This window comes from Kogia breviceps, chromosome 6, assembly GCF_026419965.1.
Source record: "Kogia breviceps isolate mKogBre1 chromosome 6, mKogBre1 haplotype 1, whole genome shotgun sequence".
NCBI lineage: Eukaryota > Metazoa > Chordata > Mammalia > Artiodactyla > Physeteridae > Kogia > Kogia breviceps.
In genome coordinates this window covers 103779074-103798662 of record NC_081315.1, presented here as the reverse complement: position 1 = coordinate 103798662, position 19589 = coordinate 103779074, and the positions used below count along the sequence as shown (strand labels likewise).

Below are 19589 nucleotides of genomic sequence, written 5' to 3'. Positions count from 1 at the left end.
TGAAATATCCAGAACAGGTAAATTCACAGAGAACAGATTGGTGGCTGCCAGAGGCTGGAGGCAGGGGGCATGAGGAGTGACTGCTTAGTGGGTATGGGGCTGGATTTTGGGGTGATGAACATGTTTACAGAACATTGTGAATAGACTAAACGCCACCAAATTTTTTCACTTTAAAATGGTTAATTTTATGTTATGTGAATTTTACCTCAATAAAAAAACTTTTTTTTTAAGAATTGAAAATGAAAACACATGGTAAAAGCCTTTATGAATAGCAGCCATCTGGTGACTGGGTTCTGGGCTTAGTTCTGCCACTTACTGGCCATAAGGATGGAAAGTCATTGCTCTGGGTCTCAGTTTCCTCATCTGTAAAATGATGGGGTATACTAGACCACTAATTCTCAATCAGAATGGCCGGTATCATTCACGTGGGGCACTGCCTCTAAATGCACAGGGCCATCCCCCCAGCTTCAGATTCTGATACGCCCAAGAAGGAAACGTGCCTCTGTCACTGTGCTGAGAACACTTACTTCAGGATTTGAACCCACCCCCCTTTTCGAGAACATCAGGCTAAAGACCACTAGCAGCCTGTGATTCTAGTATCTTCATCTATGACTGCTTATAAGATGCGTTTTGATTAAAGAAGACAACACAGTAAATGAAGTCCATTTATTAAGAAGATAAACTCCAAACAATCACAAGTAGTTCTCTCGCGCACTTGGCAAATGCACAGGAAAAATGTACCTTAACAGAGTCCACAGGATTTTGCTTACACTACAGAAGGAGTTTTATGGCAGTTTAATTGGAGGCTACAAAAACTACGGCTGTGACATAAACAACATTCAAAAATAACTCAGGGTCCAAATGTCCCTGACCCAACAAATCTCTGAACTAGTCAGGTCAACACAGCCACTGGCAGGGACACAGAAACAGAGCCTCAAAATCAATTCAACATGACACTGACGCGGAGGGGGCCGTCCTGAGACCTCCTAAATTCCGTGGTTAACACAGATTGACAGTGCTATCTATCTGTGGGCTCCATGTGTTTTTATTTCACATAAACCTGTTACACTGTCCTAGGAGAACAAATGCACATTAGATGAGAGAAAGATAGGACTCACTGTCTCATACCATCAACAGGATTACAGAAAATGCAAGGCCGGATGTGGCCACGCTAATAGATTAGTGACTTTTCTGACAGGCACCTCACAGGCAATGAAACGTAGCTTAAAAATATGCTGGGGTAAGCTCCGTCCTTCCCTTTGTGGTTACCACCTGGATTAGGCTTCCTGAGCTTGGTCGGTTTTTCTCTGTGATCCAGTCATGGAAGGTTCTAGAACAAAGAAGAGAAGGTTTACATTTTAAAAGGAAAACTCTGGACACATGCTTAGAGTCACATTACTGGTTGGGTGGGTGGGGGGTGAGGGCACAGCAGCAGCTGTAAAAAAGCCTCTAAGGTCTCATGGACACAAACCTAGGTCCCCGATGATTTCAGAACTTTACTCCTTCTAATTCCTGAGTGGCTAGATTTGGCAAGGTTTTCATTTTGCTATTTTTCTGCATTGTTGGAATCCTTTATAACACGGTGGTACGATTTTATGTAATTTTAAAAGATTTTAATTAGTTCATTCTAAGAGACAGATATGGGCACAATACTTTACACTTTGTTATATCACTTTCCAGAATTTAAGAAGAAAGAAAAAAAATTTATTATTTTTTTTAACAAATATTTATGGCACGCCCACAGCTGTGCCAAGCAATGGAAAAAGATGAAAGAACAGACTATTACAATAAAACGCGTTCGGTGTTGGAATGGGGCATTTAATAACCAACTCTGTGTGGGGAGGGGCAACCAACCGTGCCTGAGGAAGACGAGAGACCTTGCCTAAGAAGAGAGGAATGAAAAAGGGCACAAGGAATTCACAAAGTTTAACAAGTAGCTGATCATTTTTGAAATATTTACTCTCGGTGCTGAGTATACCATCCTCTCCAACAAACCCCAGATGGGGCCTTGGCCCTTCCTTCGCCAGAGAACTCTCAGGAGCTCCCAGGGTCTTTAATGCTGATAAGTAACCTGTTGGACCACAGCTGATGTTTAGCTGTCCAGTCATTCGAGCTCCCACTCTGGGGGTTGAACAAGTGAAAGGAAGTCACACAGGCTCAAAAACCCAAGTGCTGCTCCAACTCCCTAAAGTACTGTCATGTGTCCTGAGCCGTCTCTGGGGGCAGGGCTCAGGGGACAGCTCTGTTTTTTTGTTTGTTTGTTTTTGGGGGTTTTTTTTTGTGGTATGCAGGCCTCTCGGTGTTGTGGCCTCTCCCGTTGCGGAGCACAGGCTCCGGATGCGCAGGCTCAGCGGCCATGGCTCACGGGCCCAGCCGCTCCGCGGCATGTGGGATCTTCCCGGACCGTGGCACGAACCCGCGTCCCCTGCATCGGCAGGAGGACTCTCAACCACTGTGCCACCACGGAAGCCCAGGGGACAGCTCTGAAGGAGACCAGTCACAGCTGGATGTGCAGAGGAGTATGTGTTACTTAGGCAGGTTAATAAACGGTCTTACTTCTCCCTCCTCCTCATCAACCGTCTGGAGTGGATGGGAGAGAATGCCATTCTAACCATGGACAGCCAAGAAGGTAACATGCTCACAGACACTGCAAAGCCAACTTTATGTCAACCTATCACGTGAGTTTTCAAATACCACAAATAGGTGAGCATGATTTCTCGGGCAAGGCATGGCTGTCCCAGCCCACCCTCTGTCAGTTGTGGCCCAGCACTGATTTACACACGTGGCCCCAGATGTTCCATCTAGGGTCCTGGGTCAATGTCTCTGTCAAGAATTGCTGGCAGTAGTGGCCTTTAAAAAGAAACTCAAATGCAAACACCATTCAAGAGTTGTTCCTTCCACAACTTCAATTTTTTTTTTTTTCTTTTGCAAATCCAGGATTAAGCATGATACCCGGCAAAGACAGGAGTACAGTGGTTAAGACCGAGGGCTCTGCAGCCACACTGCCCGGGTCAGATCCTGGCTCTGCTGTGCGACCTTGGGCAAGTTCCTTAAGCCCACACTCCCCATGCCTCCGAGCCCCCAAACCTTAAATAAAGACGACCTCCCTCACAGACCTGCTATGAGCATTTCCTAAGATCATAGTTATGAAGTGCTTAAACAGTGCCTGACATGTAAGTCCTATATAAGTGCTTGTTCCAATCATAGAAGTCCCAAATATCTCCTAATTCAAGTTAAATAAGATGTAACCTCAGGCCAGAAGCAAGCTTCTTCTCAGCCCAAGCTTTAGAAACATCCTGTGCAAATAGCCATCAAAGCGGCTCAGAAACTGGCTCTGCTGGACGAGTCCGTCCCCACTCCATGAAGGCAGGGCCTGCATCTTATTCCTCATTGTCCCCAGGCCCAGCAGAGCCCCTGGCCCGAGTGGGTGCTCAGTGAACACGTGCTTAACACCCCCTTAAATAGAGGAGTGCGGGAAACTGAGATCTAGGCAAACACAAAAGAGCTCACTCTCTCTGTGACCTTCCAGTGCCACCCATACTCACAAAGGGCTGAATATGATTTCGAGGACAAAGGATGCTTCCTGTGGGTCTGTGGCTTGGCACTAATTCAGGCATGTGTGCCCAGATATTCCACCTAGACCAGCGGCGGATTCCATGCAGCTGTTCCTCTTTAACAGACAGAACACAGTTTACAGGCTCCAGGCTTACCCAGCCCTGCCATGGGTCACACACAGTGCTGAGAACTTGGCACACACTTCCATGTCTTACCCTCCTAACAATTATCACCGACCCCCATTATACAGACGGAGAAACTGAGGCCTAGAGCAGTTAAACAACGTGCTCAGATTGGCCAGCTGGTGGGTGGAGGAGCCAGGATTCAGGTCGGCACCATCAACCCCTCCACCCCGTGATACTGACATGATACTGACAATGATGTGCAAGGTGCCCTCGGAGGTCAGGCCCTCTCGAACCACCCAAGCTGATAAGCCAAGATAACACAGGCCTGTCCTTTCTCCCTCAAGAGGCAGAGAATGGAAGCTGCTGAATCACTGAAATGATTGTGATACTCACTCGACTAGGAATTCCAAGGGCGTCCAGCAGCTGAAGTCGGCCTCAGGCATTGATTTCCTGTTCATCGGTGTGTCCAGGGTAACCCTGCGGAGCACAGAGATAAGTGTGTCACATGTGCCTCCCCTCAGAACAACAGCTGCCCCGTCCTCCATGGCCAGGAAAGTACGTGGAGAGATCACACGAAGATAGTCAGAGAGAGGCCAGGAAGCCATCCACGGTTACAGAGATCACATCCCAGCCTGACTCAGCCAAGCGCTTCAGAACTCACCCTTCAGGCAGACAGGAACACAATGAAAGGGCCATGTTTTGCCTTTTTTTCTAAAACATTGTCTTTACTAAAGTAAACTGTTCTGCTGTTTATGTCTCCATTCACTCCCTAAAATGTGGCAGACTCATTTCTCAGGTTTTTGTAAGTGTACTCATAATATTCCTTTAAATATGGGGAAAAGACAGCCTCATCCTTCACTTTGTGGCTGTTTTCCATGAAATCTTCTAATTTTCAGCAAGGGAATACAGAATTCAGATATGTATGACTTTCCCAAGAACCTTCAGGCCTTGGAAATCATTCAAAATAGCCATGAGACCAAGTCACAGAATCACAGAAGCCCACAAATGAATACGAGGACAGCCCAGTCCCCTAGCAGACAGACATCCTCTTTATAGGACCACAGCTAAGAGACAAGCCATTTGGTCCTGGAATCCCTCCAGAAACGTCTCCCCATAGTTTCCCATATTCTTCCCCAAGCTCCCCCTCCCCCATCCCACAAACCTAATACAGTCTCTCTTCCACACCGACCTTATAATGGCTTGAAAGACAGAACTACAAATAATAAAATTAAATGTGTAAACTATTTTTTAACAAGGAGGGAGGGAGGGACAGATAGAGGGAAGGAAAGAAAACAAGAAAGACAGAGGGCAAGAGAGACCCATCCCATCAGCCAAGCAACCATTCTGGAAAGCCCAGGATAATCCAAAACGTAAACAGGTATCTTCAGGGCCTCTGATGAATTTCAGAAGCCAAGGTGATGGCACACACGCGCCCCTGGTGTAGAGTTGACTCTAGGACACATGTGAACTCTCAGCCATCGGGCAGAGGTGGGGGAGACTCCCCAGCACTTACGGGAGCACAGCGATGGCAGCAGACCCGGACGGCATGCCGCTGTCCTTCCCGGCCAGGCTCTGGCAAAGCTGGTGAACCGCACCCTTGGCCATGCCGTAGCCAATCATCCCTGGGAAATAAGGAGAAAGTATTTCAGTGACCACCGGCCGCCACTGGTATGTCCAAAGAACACCACGCCAGGGTCCAGAGGAGGATGGGAAAAGAGAACCAGGGACGGCCATGGAGAGAAAGTGGAAGGGACATAACCTATTTGCCTGATACTTAACATTTATCACAGAAGCCATGAGGTTAATCCTATTTTTATTGCTAAGGAAACGGAGGCTCGGACACGGTGAGTAATATGCCCAGGCTCACACACAGACTCGCACGGAGGCCAATGGAGAGGTTAAAAGCCAAGCAAGAGTTCTGAACCCTTGTATCGACAACTGCTTGTAAGCAGCCTGCACACACCCACCCTGGGTGCCCAATGGGTCAGCAAAACTGAGCAGTCATTTGAAGCGCAGGCTTTAGAGGCAGGCTGCGCAGGTTCAAAGCCCAGCTCTTCCACTTACCACTAAAGAAATCCAGGTGGGTTCTCAAAACCTTTCTAATCCTCAGTTATCCCATCTGTAAAATGGGGATAAAGTACTTAAATTCTAGGCTCAGGACAGGATAGGACTTCTGTAACTGTTTCCCATCAAATTAATAAAAGTGCTACAGACTGGAGTCCAACTCCTTGTTTAAAGTATACCATCTGGGGAAATTCCTTAGCGGTCCAGGGTTAGGACTCCACGCTACCACTGCATGGGGCACAAGTTCAATCCCTGGTCCAGGAACTAAGATCCCACAAGCCACGCAACACAGCCAAAAAATAAAAAGATAAAGTATACCATTTGAGCAATTGTGACATATGGGCATACAAGCTACCTATTAGCCTTCCTTTCCTCCGACCAGTCAGCAAATGCTTGCTGACAAAAGTAAGGCATGCCTTTTTTTATTGAAGCACATTTGATTTACAATGTTGTGTTAATTTCTGCTGTACAGCAAAGTAATTCAGTTATACATCTATATACATTCTTTTTTTAATATTCTCTTCCATTACGGTTTATTACTAGATGTTGACTATGGTTCTCTGTGCTTCACAGTAGGACCTTGCTGTTTATCCAGTCTATATATTGAATACAATAGCTTATTAGGACAGGGTTCCGTCTGAACCCCCAGACACATGGCAAGTGAGGTCTCTCTCCTCTCCAAAGTTTCCCACAGCACCCAGCTATAGGTGTACTAAATGGAGCTATCACAGTAACAAAGAATGGTTAATTGCTGTCAACACCTCTCCACCTTCAGAAAACCACTACTTCCAAGGTCAGCAGTGCCCTTAAAAACCCCAGCAGGCATGCTGTTTAAAGAATAACAACTGAGGAGGCATCAGAGGTCCAGGGGGAGGTGGGGCTCACAGCCCAGCCGAGAAACCAATCACTGAACCGCTTCCACAGTAACCTCAAATTGCAAAAGAGGGTCAAGGTTTCAAAAAGTTATTTAGAAGTACAAGAAGAATATTTCACCAAACCTGGCTTCTCTGTTTAATTAGGGGCAGGAGGCCAACAATGGCAGGAAGATCTACCAGTAATTAAAATAAACCAGTGCATGAATCTCATTCGTTCAGCCCCTGTCCCCAGCAAACTCCTAGGACTCTCTCCTCATTCCACTCAAACAGCATGAAAGCAGGGAATCGGATGAAGAAAGAAACAAGCAGCCAGCAGCCCTAATAGTTTAATTGCACAGAAGTCTACACAATGCAGGTAAGGCAAGATATGGAAAAAAATGCATTTCATTAAGAAGATAAAAACTGTCTTTCCAATTACAAAATGATCAGTGTAGTCCCTAAGGACTGATTTCCAAACATAAAACAGATCCTTAAATGGTAAACAAAAGTGATCACCATCACTTCCATACAGTTTACGCTCCAGTGGACAGTCTACAAATACAACCTTGGAAATAGGAGGGTGAGGGTTTTCTCAGTATCTTTCCAAGTGAAAAACTTTCTATTTTTGAACAACTCTTCTTGGGTTTGAGGGACACTTAAGCCTGTTCATCACTGCTATCACAGATTTCCCCAGATTTTTCTGGGGTCCGAATCAGTTAAAAGATTTCATGACTCAAGTAATTTTAACAATATCTAACTAACGAGCTGAAAGATGAACAAATTTATTAACATCTGAAGCAAGAGTAACTGAGCAAAAGTAAGCCTGGAGTAAATAATAATAATAGTTCACATTTACTACTGACTCTAAAGCCTTTACTAAACCATTTACATTCATTAAGATGTTTACAAGTCACAACTACCATATAAAGGAGGTATTACTATTTACCTTCATTTTACAGATGACAAAACTGAGGTTCAGAGAGGTTAAGTAACTTGACAAATATCGCACAGCAACTGAATAGCACAACCACAATACAAAACCAACCCGAGTGGTTCCAGATCCCATAGTCTTAATCAGTATCTGAAACTATAAGCAAAGAATGATATTTACAAACCAAAGGCAAGTAGAAGACTCTTTTGTCCTTCAGAAAAATTAGTCTTTCAGTCCTAGGGTTTTTTTTTCAATGTCAAGCTATTACTCATTTCTCTATTTACTTTCCAGTACCTCTGCTCTATGTCACCTTTAATAAAAATCAGATCTTAACCAAACTAGCATCTAACATATGCATAGCTTTAATCATTGCAATAGCCATCAACTTGTAAGATCACATGCTCTGAGAAACATGATAAGAAAATGAGTGGCAAGAAATTATTAATTTGTAACAGCCTCACAGTTAAGTTAGTTACATTAAAATCGAAAAAGGTGCTCAAGGTTTCCACCATTTACTAAAGAGATCCCAAAAAAGCTCCCCCCCTTTTTTTTAAAAAGAGTTCAATGTAGGTAGTCAAGATAAGACAGTTTCTGCCTCCCTGTGCTAACTCCCTGACCCCCTGCTTAAATTCTTTTAGCCCGATCCCAAAGGGAGAGTGATGGGTTGAATTGTGGCCCCCAGCCAAATTCAGATATTGAAGTCCTAACCCCCATACCTCAGAATGTGACTGTATTTGGAGATGGGAGTTAATTAAGTTAAAATGAGGTCATTAGGGTGGGTCCTAATCCAAGATGACTGGTATACTTCTAAGAAGAGGCAATTTGAACACAGACAAACACAGAGGGAGGACAATACAAAGACATAGGGAGAAGACAGCCATCCACAAGCCAAGGAGAGAGGCCTCAGAAGAAAGCAACCCTGCTGACACCTTGATCTTGAACTTCTAGCCTCCAGAACTGTGGGAAAATACTTATGCCACCCAGTCTGTGGTACTTTGTTATGGCAACCCTAGCAAGCTAACACAGGGAGTACAAAATGCAAAGGGAACTTGGATCTGCATGATGTAACAAAAAAGCACAGAATTTTAAAATGATCAGGGTTTCAACTCAATGTACGTTTGAAGCTTATTTTTTGCATAACCCAGACAAATTACTTACCCTCTCTAAGTTTTAGTTTCCTTATCTGTAAAATGAAAAAGATAATAATGACCTCTACCCCAGGATTAAATGAGAATACATAATAAGACTTACCATGTGCCGGGCACTTTGTACATATTAATACATCTAACATCTTATAACTATTCTTCAAGGTAGATATTATTGTCACTATATTACAATTAAGGAAACTACAGCAGAAATATCGTCAAAGAGAACAAATGATTTGTTCTAGGGTGAAGAATCTACCTCAGCGTCTCTCGCTCTACAGCTCACACTATCCTTGGGACACGTGAACACAATGTGACTATTACCTAGCTGATAGCTACTGCAACATCATTCATTCCCTGGGTGCATCACAGATAAATAAACAAGATGAGGGGCTGCCAGATTACAATGGTCCTTCACCACTGAGAACATGAGGACCATTTAAATGAAAAGATCAGGAGTTTTTCCCCTAAAAAAATCTGGGGCTAAAAGGAAGCAAAATCCATCAAACTGTAAAGCACCTGAGAGGGTAAAGGGCTTTAATAGTCCTCATCTCATGGAAGTGTCCAGCAACCCAAGCAAGCGTTAGCATTCCCATTTCACAGACAGGGAAATTGAGGCTCACCCGGAGTCCCATCCAGGGCGGCCTTGGCCCCTGCCAGGGTCAGGAGGCCTCCTTCTTTGAGGTGCTTGGTGGCCAGGTGGCTGGAGATGGTTGACGTCCACATGCTCTGCTTCCACATCAGGTCACAGTTTTTAAAGAGAGCTGAGCAAAGAAACACATGAGGTGAGCATTCACAGGGAAGAAAATGACAGGTGAGCTTGACTCATGGCACCCGACACTCCAGGAAGCCCTCACGGCCACTATGTGTCTACAAGGAGATCTAATACAAACAGCCCAGGGCTTGCGGTCAGAGACACGGGGTCGAATCCAGGCCACATGATCACCTGAGTCTCAACTTCCTCACCTGTAAACTGGTAAATGTCAGCCAATAAATGAGGACTGTTGACAAATATGCAGGACTGGCTTTAATTCAAACATTGTCCTACTTTATAAAGGGATTAGATCTATAATTAAAACCTATATATCTAAGTCAGGTTTTATCTGTGATAAAAATCTCAGGGACTATTACCATCTGGACATAAGGAGGGCTTTTATGGAGCTACATTTTTTTATGGCTAAAAGTTTAATGCCAGCTTTAAAGACTCTTTAAAAGAAAGCTGAAATAACAACCATTTTGCAGTTGTTTTAACCCTCTGGCCTTCCAAAGACATGAAGAGGAATAAGTGGTAAGGAGTGTCACATCACCAGCTGAACAGTTGTCCCCTTCCTCCCTCACAAGACACACAGAACCCAGTGAAGCTGAACCCATGACCCAGAAAGAGAGACCTCCTGATACAGGAGGAGGGGGTCTTCAGTAGGTGACAACCAAGGTACTGCATTTCCCTGCTAAAAAGAACTACAAAAAAAAAAAAATGGATGGACCCACATATATCACTTCTTGTTACCAAAGTACACAAAAGGCCATCAGGGTGTTTTGCCAACCTGATCACCACACAAAATACCAATTTCACATTTAAGTGTGGTTCACAGAAAATCAACTCCTTTTTAAATGGCTTTGGCTGATAAATGTAGAAGGAATGATAGAATTAGAAAACTACCATTTTCCAATCCCCAATGGGATGACTGACTCAAGTAGAGATTACCACTGGATGCTTATAGCCATTAGGTTTTGGGAATTTGGGGTTCTCAAGGTGTTTGGGAACAGGATATTCATACACGATGCCAAAGTACCATCCCATAGGTCACTTATAATTGCAAACAGAAAAATGAACCTTTATGATGGAAATCTAGCAGCTTGCCACCTTAACCAAGCATGAAATTTGGCATCACTCCGGATGGAGAAGGCCATGTGACATGGTAAGCTCCCTATGTGATGCAATGTGAAGTCCACATCACCCAGGAAGCATTCTCACCTCAAAATATTTAACCTGAATCTAAGCAAGCCTCTAGACCTACCTTCCAGTTCATAGGAAATACAAGGGACAGAGGAACAAGGTAAATGATACCTTAAAGAAACAGTTTGACAAATTCAGTGTGGGTGACAGTCTATATGAAAACTGCCCTGGACCTGCTAAGTCTGTCACAGGAAAAGAAAAAAAACATTCTAGATTAAGAGACTAAAAACAACAGTAAAATGTAGTACATAAGCCCTGACTGGAACAAATTTAGAGAAAACAACTATGAAAGATATGGAATAAACTGAGGTAATCAGAACATGAGCTGATACTATAAATCTTATAGAATCACTGTTAATTTTCTTAGGTATGAGAATGGTATTACGATAACATGGGAGAACAGCTTCATCTTTGGAGACACATGTTAAAATATAGTGAAGTGTCAAATTACTTTCAAATGATCAACAACAACAACAAAAAAATACACACACAGAGGACACACATGTAAGAAAGCAAGAGAATGCAAGTATAGCGAATGTTAACAAGTATTGAATCTAGATGGAGGACATAAGGGTGTGTGTTGAACTGTTCTTTCAACTTTTCTGTATATCTGAAAATGTTTCTAATAAAAAATGGAAAATATACTCAGCTTTAACAAAAGCTCAGTTTTGAGTCCTTTTGGTCTTCAGAATGATCTCTCCATTCCATTCACATCCCCCAACTCCCAATAATAAGCCCTGAAAGACTGGGGTAGAAACAATGCTGATTTCATTTTGTCTCTTTTTTAAATGTCAGTCTCAAGGTCCCTCTGCCCTAACCCCCTTCTATGGAAGTTTTTTCTTTATCTGTAAAACGGGGTGTTGATCCCTACCTCACAGCTATAGTAAAGCTTCTGGGAGACATACAGGAAAACATCTGACCTGACACATAGTATAGACCCATCCCCACACACCTGGACAAAGAGAAGAGCAAAATGACTAACTCAGAAAAGGACTCACACTTGGACTTGGCATTGCCCCCAGCCCATCCTCCAGCCACACAAAGGATCGCATCCACCTTCTCTGAACCCAAGAGCTTTCCAACCTCAGCGGTCACCTGAAATGAAAGGGTCGGGAAGATGCACAGTCAGGTAAACCTCAACAGGCTGACATCTTTACAGTCACCTCCATTTATTTTTCACTTCTTTTTAAGTCAGTTCACAGTACCTGGCAATTAATACTTTGAAAATAAGATGCAGGACCAATTTATAATGGACATTTGGACAGTGAAGCTCGACTACATTTCAGTGTGGTTTTTATAAAGCAACCTAGTCTTCTTCTGAACATCTAAAGGGTGAAGACATATGCATTCCTGGAATAAAACAATAAAGTAGGAAAAGTTTTAAAAAAATCAAGTAGGGCTTCACTGCCTACAGCTAGCCTTCTAGTATACTTCTTTGCCGACTTTCTTTGCAAATCACAGAATCATAATCTGAAATAATTCCACTCTCCTTGGAATACAAGCATCCCATTAACTGTAACTCCAAGAAAAAAAAAAGCCAAAGAGAAATTATTTTTTTTAAAAAGCAATAAAAAATAGACAACGGCAAAATGTTGGTAAATAATGAGTACAAGGGGGTTCATTTTAATTCTCTATTTCTGATTAAAATGTTTAAAGTGTTGAAAACATATACATGTCCTTTTGTTACAATTTATTAAAACAAAAGTCTGACAAGACAGACAATCCTGGTCATTACCCATGACCCGTTTCCATATTTTTCTGGAAGGCAGCTACGCTCACCACTATACCATATTTTTCTGGAATGGCTGAAAGGACCACAGCCTCTCAGTAGCTTTGTTAAGATCAATCTTCTTAAGACTTCACACAATGGTGTTAAGTATAAATGGTGTTAATTCTCCCAGCAGTAACATTTCAGTCTCTGACTGCTTTCCCTAACAATTTCTGAGGCTCAAATTACTTTTTCAAGGGACTTCCCTGGCGGTCTAGTGGTTAGGACTCCTTACTTTCACTACACGGGGAACGGGTTCAATCCCTGGAACTAAGATCCTGCAAACCATGAGGCCCAGCCAAAAAAATTACTCTTCCAAAGAGACTGCTTGGGCTTCCCTGGTGGCGCAGTGGTTGAGAGTCCAGTCCGCCTGCCGATGCAGGGGACTTGGGTTCGTGCCCAGGTCCGGGAGGATCCTACATGCCACGGAGCAGTTGGGCCCGTGAGCCATGGCCGCTGAGCCTGTGCGTCCAGAGCCTGTGCTCCGCAACGGGAGAGGCTACAACAGCGAGAGGCCCGCGTATCACAAGAAAAAAAAAAAAGAGACTGCTTTGGCAATGGAAACCAATCTTTCCTCTCTGTACATTCTATACATAAAGCTTTCATTTTAAGAAGATTCCTGAATATCCCTTGGCAAGTATCTCACCTAATCCTGATTTAGCTTTTGTTGACCTTTTCCCCTGTTACCGTGGCTCCCCGGCTGCCCCTCCCTTGATTTCTAAGCCACACCCTGTTGCCAAGAGCCCAGATCCCAGCTGCAAGAAATTGGATCATTTCCCCTGACCTCAGTACAGGCACACAACCTGTGCTCTCTACTTTTTTAGGGAAGCATGGAGCCCGTACCAACAATGCACCTGCTTGATTTGTTTTTTTACCACCTCTGTCTTTTATTTTTATAATAAAATTAAAACGAGGCATTTTAAAACTCTTTCCCCTTAAATTCTGCTTTCTGCCCAATAGTTTTCTAAAGATTTAGTACTTCTCTCACTTCTTCATCTTATCACTGTCATTGTGAATTTCCAATCCAAGGGGCCAATTTTACTTGTATTAGGATTGAACTTCCTCTTCTGGAGCTTTAGAAACAAAAACTGGATGTCATGTTTTTGTCCAGAAATTCTTAATTGAGTGACTGGGGGATGAGAGAGTCTCCTACAGGAGGGGTTAAAGATTTTAAAAGCTAAGCTTATAATAACGAAGGCATTTCCCAATCTTCATCGTAAAGATGCACTGTATAGTCAAGACTCAGATGCGGACAACTTCACATTCAAAAGGGATACAGACATCAGAAACCTGCAATTAAAGAAGCAGGAGAGACGCTGATTACAGAGAACCAAGTCTGGAGGAGCTGCTATTATCCAAGCCCAGATGCCTCCCTAGCATTTGGTTTTAGTTTTCATTACTTTATTCACAAGAAGCTATTTTGCTGAGAATCAACTTAAGGTACAGTTAAGAGCACAGACATCAAACCCCCACTGCCCAGGTTCAAATCCTAGCTCTGCCGCCTACTAGCTTTGACCTTCAGCAAACACCAGGGACTTCTATGCCTCATACTACTCATATCTAAAAGGAAGAGAAAATGAGAAACTGTTTTACAGAGATTGAGTTAATGCAAATGCAAATACGGTACTTAGTATGGTGTCTAACACACAATGAAGCCACGTCAAGTTTTACTATTAGGTCCATTAAAGACAATAATATCATTAAGTATAGGAAACATTGGAAGCATATTATAAAAAGTAAGGACAACAAAAATCTACGTTTTGGAATAAGTCAGCTGGGTTCTTATATTCTAAACTATGTCAAACTGATGCTTTAGGAAGAGCAAAAGAGCAGTTACAGTATAGTCATAATTTATTTGGGTTTTTGGGGTTTTTTTTGCCACACTGTACAGCATGCAGGTTCTTAGTTCCCCAACCAGGGATCGAACCCATGCCCCCTGCAGTGGAAGCGCAGAGTCTTTTTTTTTTTTTTTGTGTGTGTGGTATGCGGGCCTCTCACTGCTGTGGCCTCTCCCTTGCGGAGCACAGGCTCCGGACGCGCAGGCCTAGCGGCCATGGCTCACGGGCTTAGTTGCTCCACGGCATGTGGGATCTTCCTGGACCAGGGCACGAACCCGTGACCCCTGCATCGGCAGGCGGATTCTCAACCACTGCGCCACCAGGGAAGCCCTGAAGCGCAGAGTCTTAACCACTGGACTGCCAGGGAAGTCCCAGGGTTTTTAAAAAATTTTTAGATTTATACATGTATGTTTGGAGAAATCAACTGGAAGAAAAATATAACAAAATATTAACTGCATCATGAGAACAGAAATGATTTCCTTCTCCTTTTTGCTTTACTGTATTTTCTACATCATACATGCACTACTTTTAAATTTTTAAAAATTTGTTATAAGAAATAGCTGGGGGTTGGCATGAGAACCATATAAAGCACATCCTCATGCAGCTGGTGGGAACAGCTCTTTCAGAAAGGCAGAATCACTTAAGGGCATCTCAGATATTTATACCAAGATATCCATCAAATTGTTAACAGTGCTTCCTTCTGGGCAGGGGGAGGTGACACTATCACAGAGAGAAAGAGGGGTATTTCACAATTTACTTATATATTTGTATAGTTTTGTTTGACTTATTTTACAGTTAAGCCTATAATTTTATAATTAGAAACAACCTGCTTTGTTAGTATTCTTGCTTTGAATGGGGGGAGCCCACTTTTTAGAATGTATGCTAAATAAATAATCAGAGATAGAGATGAAGAAGTTCACCACAGTATTCTTGATAATGGTAAAAAAAGAAAACCTTACAAAAAACTTAAATGTATAATTAAGTGCAAACTAAACAAATTGTGACCAATCCACCCCAAAGAAAAATTACATGTCAACACAGGTTTTATTAAGTGATCTGAATAAGTATCTAGGTTAAAGGTTAAGTTTTTAAAAAAAGCTGACCATAACAGATAAAATACGAATTCATCTCAACTTGTAAAACTAGTAACATATAGTATGCATAGTTTGTAAGACAAGAAAATGGGCCAAAATGTGAACTAACTAGTGAGCTAACTAGACATGAATTATGGGCAATTTATCTTTGTGGTTTTTTTTCATTTTTTCCAAATTTCCCTCCATGAGCACAAGTGGCTTTCATAATTAGAGAACTAATACCTGAAAAAAAGGAAGAGCACACAGCTGGTGGAACCCTATCCTCAGCGTTCCTGTACCACATGCACGGTAGGGCCTTCTCTAGACTTACCTGGTCAGCCTGCTCCGTAAATGAGTCTGTCATTTTAACCAGGACGCTGGCACTGGCCTCTTCATTCTCCACCACGTCGATGCTGGCGACCCACTGGATCAAGGAGAAAACAACTTCAGTCAAGAGACAGTCAGTTGTTAAAGATCCACACCCGGGAACTCAGGGAGTGGAGGCACATAAGAGGCTTACATGAAAACCCCCTAGAGAAAGGATCTAGCAACCGACCTCTTGCACTCTTTGCAGGGCATCTGGCTTCAGCCAGTGTACCCCTTACTGAGCCCCAGGCTAGCCCATTCTGCCCCCAAACACCTCTTCCTCTTCCACTCTCACCTCTGAAAGCCAAACCCTGATCATGCAGAGACCCCCTAGACCAGGGGTCTGCAAATCTTTTCTGTAAAGAGCCAGAGAGTAAATATTTTAGGCTTTGCTGGCCATACAACCTCTGTTGCAACTACTCAACTCTGCTATTATAGCTGGAGAGCAGCCATAGACAACAGTAAATGAATCAATGAATGAGCGTGGCTTGTGTGCCAATTAAACTTCAGACACTGAATTATGAATTTCATATAATGTTCACACGTCACAAAATATTACTCTTCTTTTGATTTCTTTTCAACCATTTAAAAATGGGGAACTATTTCCAGCTCTTGAGCTCTATGAAAAAAGGTGCCAGGCAGGATTCAACCCACGGAGAACTGGAGTTTTCTGACCACTGTCCCAGAGCATAAAGGGAAGACTGTGCATATCAGGCTTTGAGTCCTGGTTCTGCCCTATAGCGGCTTTCTCGTTCACCCACTCTGCAGAGGTTCCTCACCTGTAAAATGGGGGTTGTCAACAATGAACAGTGTTAGGTGTGAGAATTAAATGAAATGTAAGATTCTACAGCTGCCGGCACAGGTGACACATGGTTCTTACTCAGAAAGCTCCAAGGTCCGGGAGTCTGAAGCTCCCAGAGATAAGCACCTCCACCACAAGCTTTGAAGAACACAGCATCCTTTCAAAACACTCACTACTTCTGTGTCACAGCCATGGGGGATACTGAGACAAAGAAAAGGTTCTATCCCCGCCCTCCCGGAGCCCCCAGGAAGGAAGGCAGAGAAAGACAAGAGAGTCACAGGTAAATCAGCTCTGCAGATTCACCAAGTCAAAGGGCCAAAGTGCCCCCACCGGGAGGAAGCACAGCCCTTCTATCTATAATGTAGGTGGATACAGGAGCCCTGTATTAAAGTTACAGGAAAGAGTAAAGGAAACTAAGAGTATCTAGGAGCACAGTGCTTGGCCTTTGGCTGGCAGTCCTTAAATGTTCCCACTGTCACCACCATCCATGGCTGCAGACCTGGGAAGATACCCCAAGACAGGTAAATGGTGGGAAGGTGATGTATTTAGAATCCTTCAAAGCATATTCCTATACCAGACTGTGAGTAAGAAGAAAACCCTGGCACCCTTTTTCTCTGGTCCCAGCGCACCCTTGCTCAGGCTGCTGCTAAGTAAACACCCACGAAAGCTCCCCAGAGTGGGGTCCCTGAGTAAGAAACAGCTGCAGCAAGAAGAAACTGTGGGCGTGCGTGCGGAGCCCTGTGGCTGCTGGGGTCAGGGTTCCTGACCCCGCCACAAGCTCCGCGACAACCTAGTCTCTTCCTTGCTGCTTTCTGGGGAGCTGCTACTGATTATGCAAAGTAGTAGAAGTAATCTTTGCAAAACAAAAGGCATTTGCGGGGCTTCAAAGTATCACATATAACGGAAGCAAATGGAACAGAGGTATATATCAATAATATATATGTATATATATCAATAATAGCTAACATTTAAATAGCTTTTACCACTAGTCAAGCAATTTACAATTTATGCGCAACGATGCCATTCATCTCATTTAATCTTCGTAACTCCCCTACGGGATAAATACTATTATTATCCCCATTTTACGGATGAGGAAACTCAAGTTCGCTGACGTTGAGCAATCCGTTCATGGTCATAGGGCTAGTAACCCCAGGCAAGCAGTGTGATTCCAGATCCTTCCCTCTCATTACCTCTTCCTCCGTCTCTGTTCTCTCTCGAGTCATGCCAGACTTTCCGGGCCTGGAAGAGGCCAACGGAGCGGCCGCCGCATGCCCCCGAACCTTTCTCCTTGGAGAGCAAAGGCCCTGCACCTCAGGACCCGGGGTACGCACGCACTCGGAGACAGAACAGACGTGTAGACGTGTGCAGACATGTGCAAGCACCCATATCTGGGGGTGCTCGGGGGCCCGCAGCTTCCTTCCAGACCGCGCTCCGGCGCTGCACCGGCAGGCCCCTCTGGGCCCCAGTCACCACGGTGCCCGCCCGCAGCCCGCCGAATTACCCAGTTGCGGGCGCGGAACGCCTGCACGCATCGGGAGCCCAGCGCGCCCCTGCCGCCGTACACCAGCACCCGGCGCGTCTCGCCTGCTACCGCCGCCATCCCGCTCCTCCGACTCGGCTTCCGCTGCTCTGAAAGCCCTGAGCACGAACGTGGCGCTCCGCCCTGGCCGCCTACCCCGCCAAGAGGGACCGCCCATCGGCCGCGCCCGGAGCCGAGCCCGCTACCGCCGCCTAGCGCGCAGCCACACTCGGCGAGCAGGGCCGCGCCCCCTCGCCCCCCGCCCGCCGCCCCGCCCCAGCCCCAATAAAACACCCACGCACGGCGAGAAGTGATCTCCAAGTGCCATTTCATTTTAGTCTGCACAACAAGCCTATGACAAGTTAGGAAACTGAAACAGGAGTCTCAGCCACTTGCCCAGAAGAGTAGGAATTCGATCCCAAGTCTTTCACAGGGTTCTGCCTAACCACACCTCCATTCAGCCTGGAGGAGCATGGGCTTGTTGAACACCCGCAGAATTTTTCGAAAGATAACTGCTTAACCCCTAAAACACCAAAAGTTGACATAGGTCCATCATTTGGGGCAGAGATAGGATGCAAAGGTATTACACATGGCCTGCCTTCTCAAAGCATGCTTCATGTTACAATAAGGATAACGAATGTTATTGGTCACTTACTAATGTGCCAAGCGCTCTCCTAAGCCTTTTATAGGTACTTTGTTGTTCATTACCAGAAAAACATTTGCTATGTCAAGGTTACTGTGATGAAGACAGCTGTTGCATTTCAGAGACCTGATCTCCAGCCCCAACCCTGACATCCAGTTTTCTCAGGAGAGAAATGTCTGGAATAGCACATCCCCTGCCTACCACAAAGGGTTGCCACACCATCAGGGGTGAGCAAGCGTACGGTAAGAGTCTTTGTACACCCACAAGCTGTGGAAACACTCTTTATTTTCATTGCGGAGAGACCACAGAAGTGAACCCCCATTAGAGGGAAGAAAACTATTTCCATCACCATGTCTCTCTGCCCCTCTGTGCTCTCCAGGTGAGATTCCCAGAAGTTCTGTTGGTTAACAGGGCAACCTCCTGAACTCCCTCCAGAGCTCTGTGACCAAATAAGAAATTTCACCGCCACTTCTGCCCCACTTTGCCCCCAAAGCTACTGACAATGACTGTTACCAGTCTCACATAACGTGAAGTTGACATTCAGCAATAGACTAAAAGTTAAATTTTTAAAGCCACAGTATAAGATAGAAATTGTGGAATATTTCATTCCTTGTGCCAGTAAATCAAAAGAAAAAGACAGATCTTCACTCTTAGGAGAGACAAAGACCCCAGCAGGGTGATGGGAGATTATTATTTGCTAACACATTAGAAAAACACTTTCCTTTCCCGTTTCAGGTGACACAACAGGTGGGGGCAGGGGGGAACGGTGGAGATAAAGGGGGCCTGTAAGTGTTGGGGTCCAGGTTTCCCCAACAGTCACAAATTGACTCTGACTCAGGCTGCAATTTTACCTGCAGCAGATTCACCCAGTGATAAATTTAAGAATCATAAAGCCTTGTTTACACATTTCAATTAAAAGGCTTGAGAACAGAGGTCATTTTGTGGTATT

General features: G+C 44.3%; 1 protein-coding gene across 1 annotated transcript; it reads right to left on the bottom strand.

The window, feature by feature from the left end:
• Nucleotides 1-652: 652 nt before the first annotated feature.
• Nucleotides 653-18171, bottom strand: QDPR (quinoid dihydropteridine reductase). Its single transcript, XM_059067501.2, has 7 exons — nucleotides 17980-18171; nucleotides 15642-15734; nucleotides 11630-11726; nucleotides 9298-9438; nucleotides 5194-5302; nucleotides 4074-4157; nucleotides 653-1330 (listed from the first exon to the last, which is right to left on the bottom strand). Exons 1-7 carry the CDS (start codon nucleotides 18076-18078, stop codon nucleotides 1225-1227), a joined length of 729 nt encoding a protein of 242 aa, XP_058923484.1. The 5' UTR covers nucleotides 18079-18171; the 3' UTR covers nucleotides 653-1224.
• Nucleotides 18172-19589: the final 1418 nt, after the last annotated feature.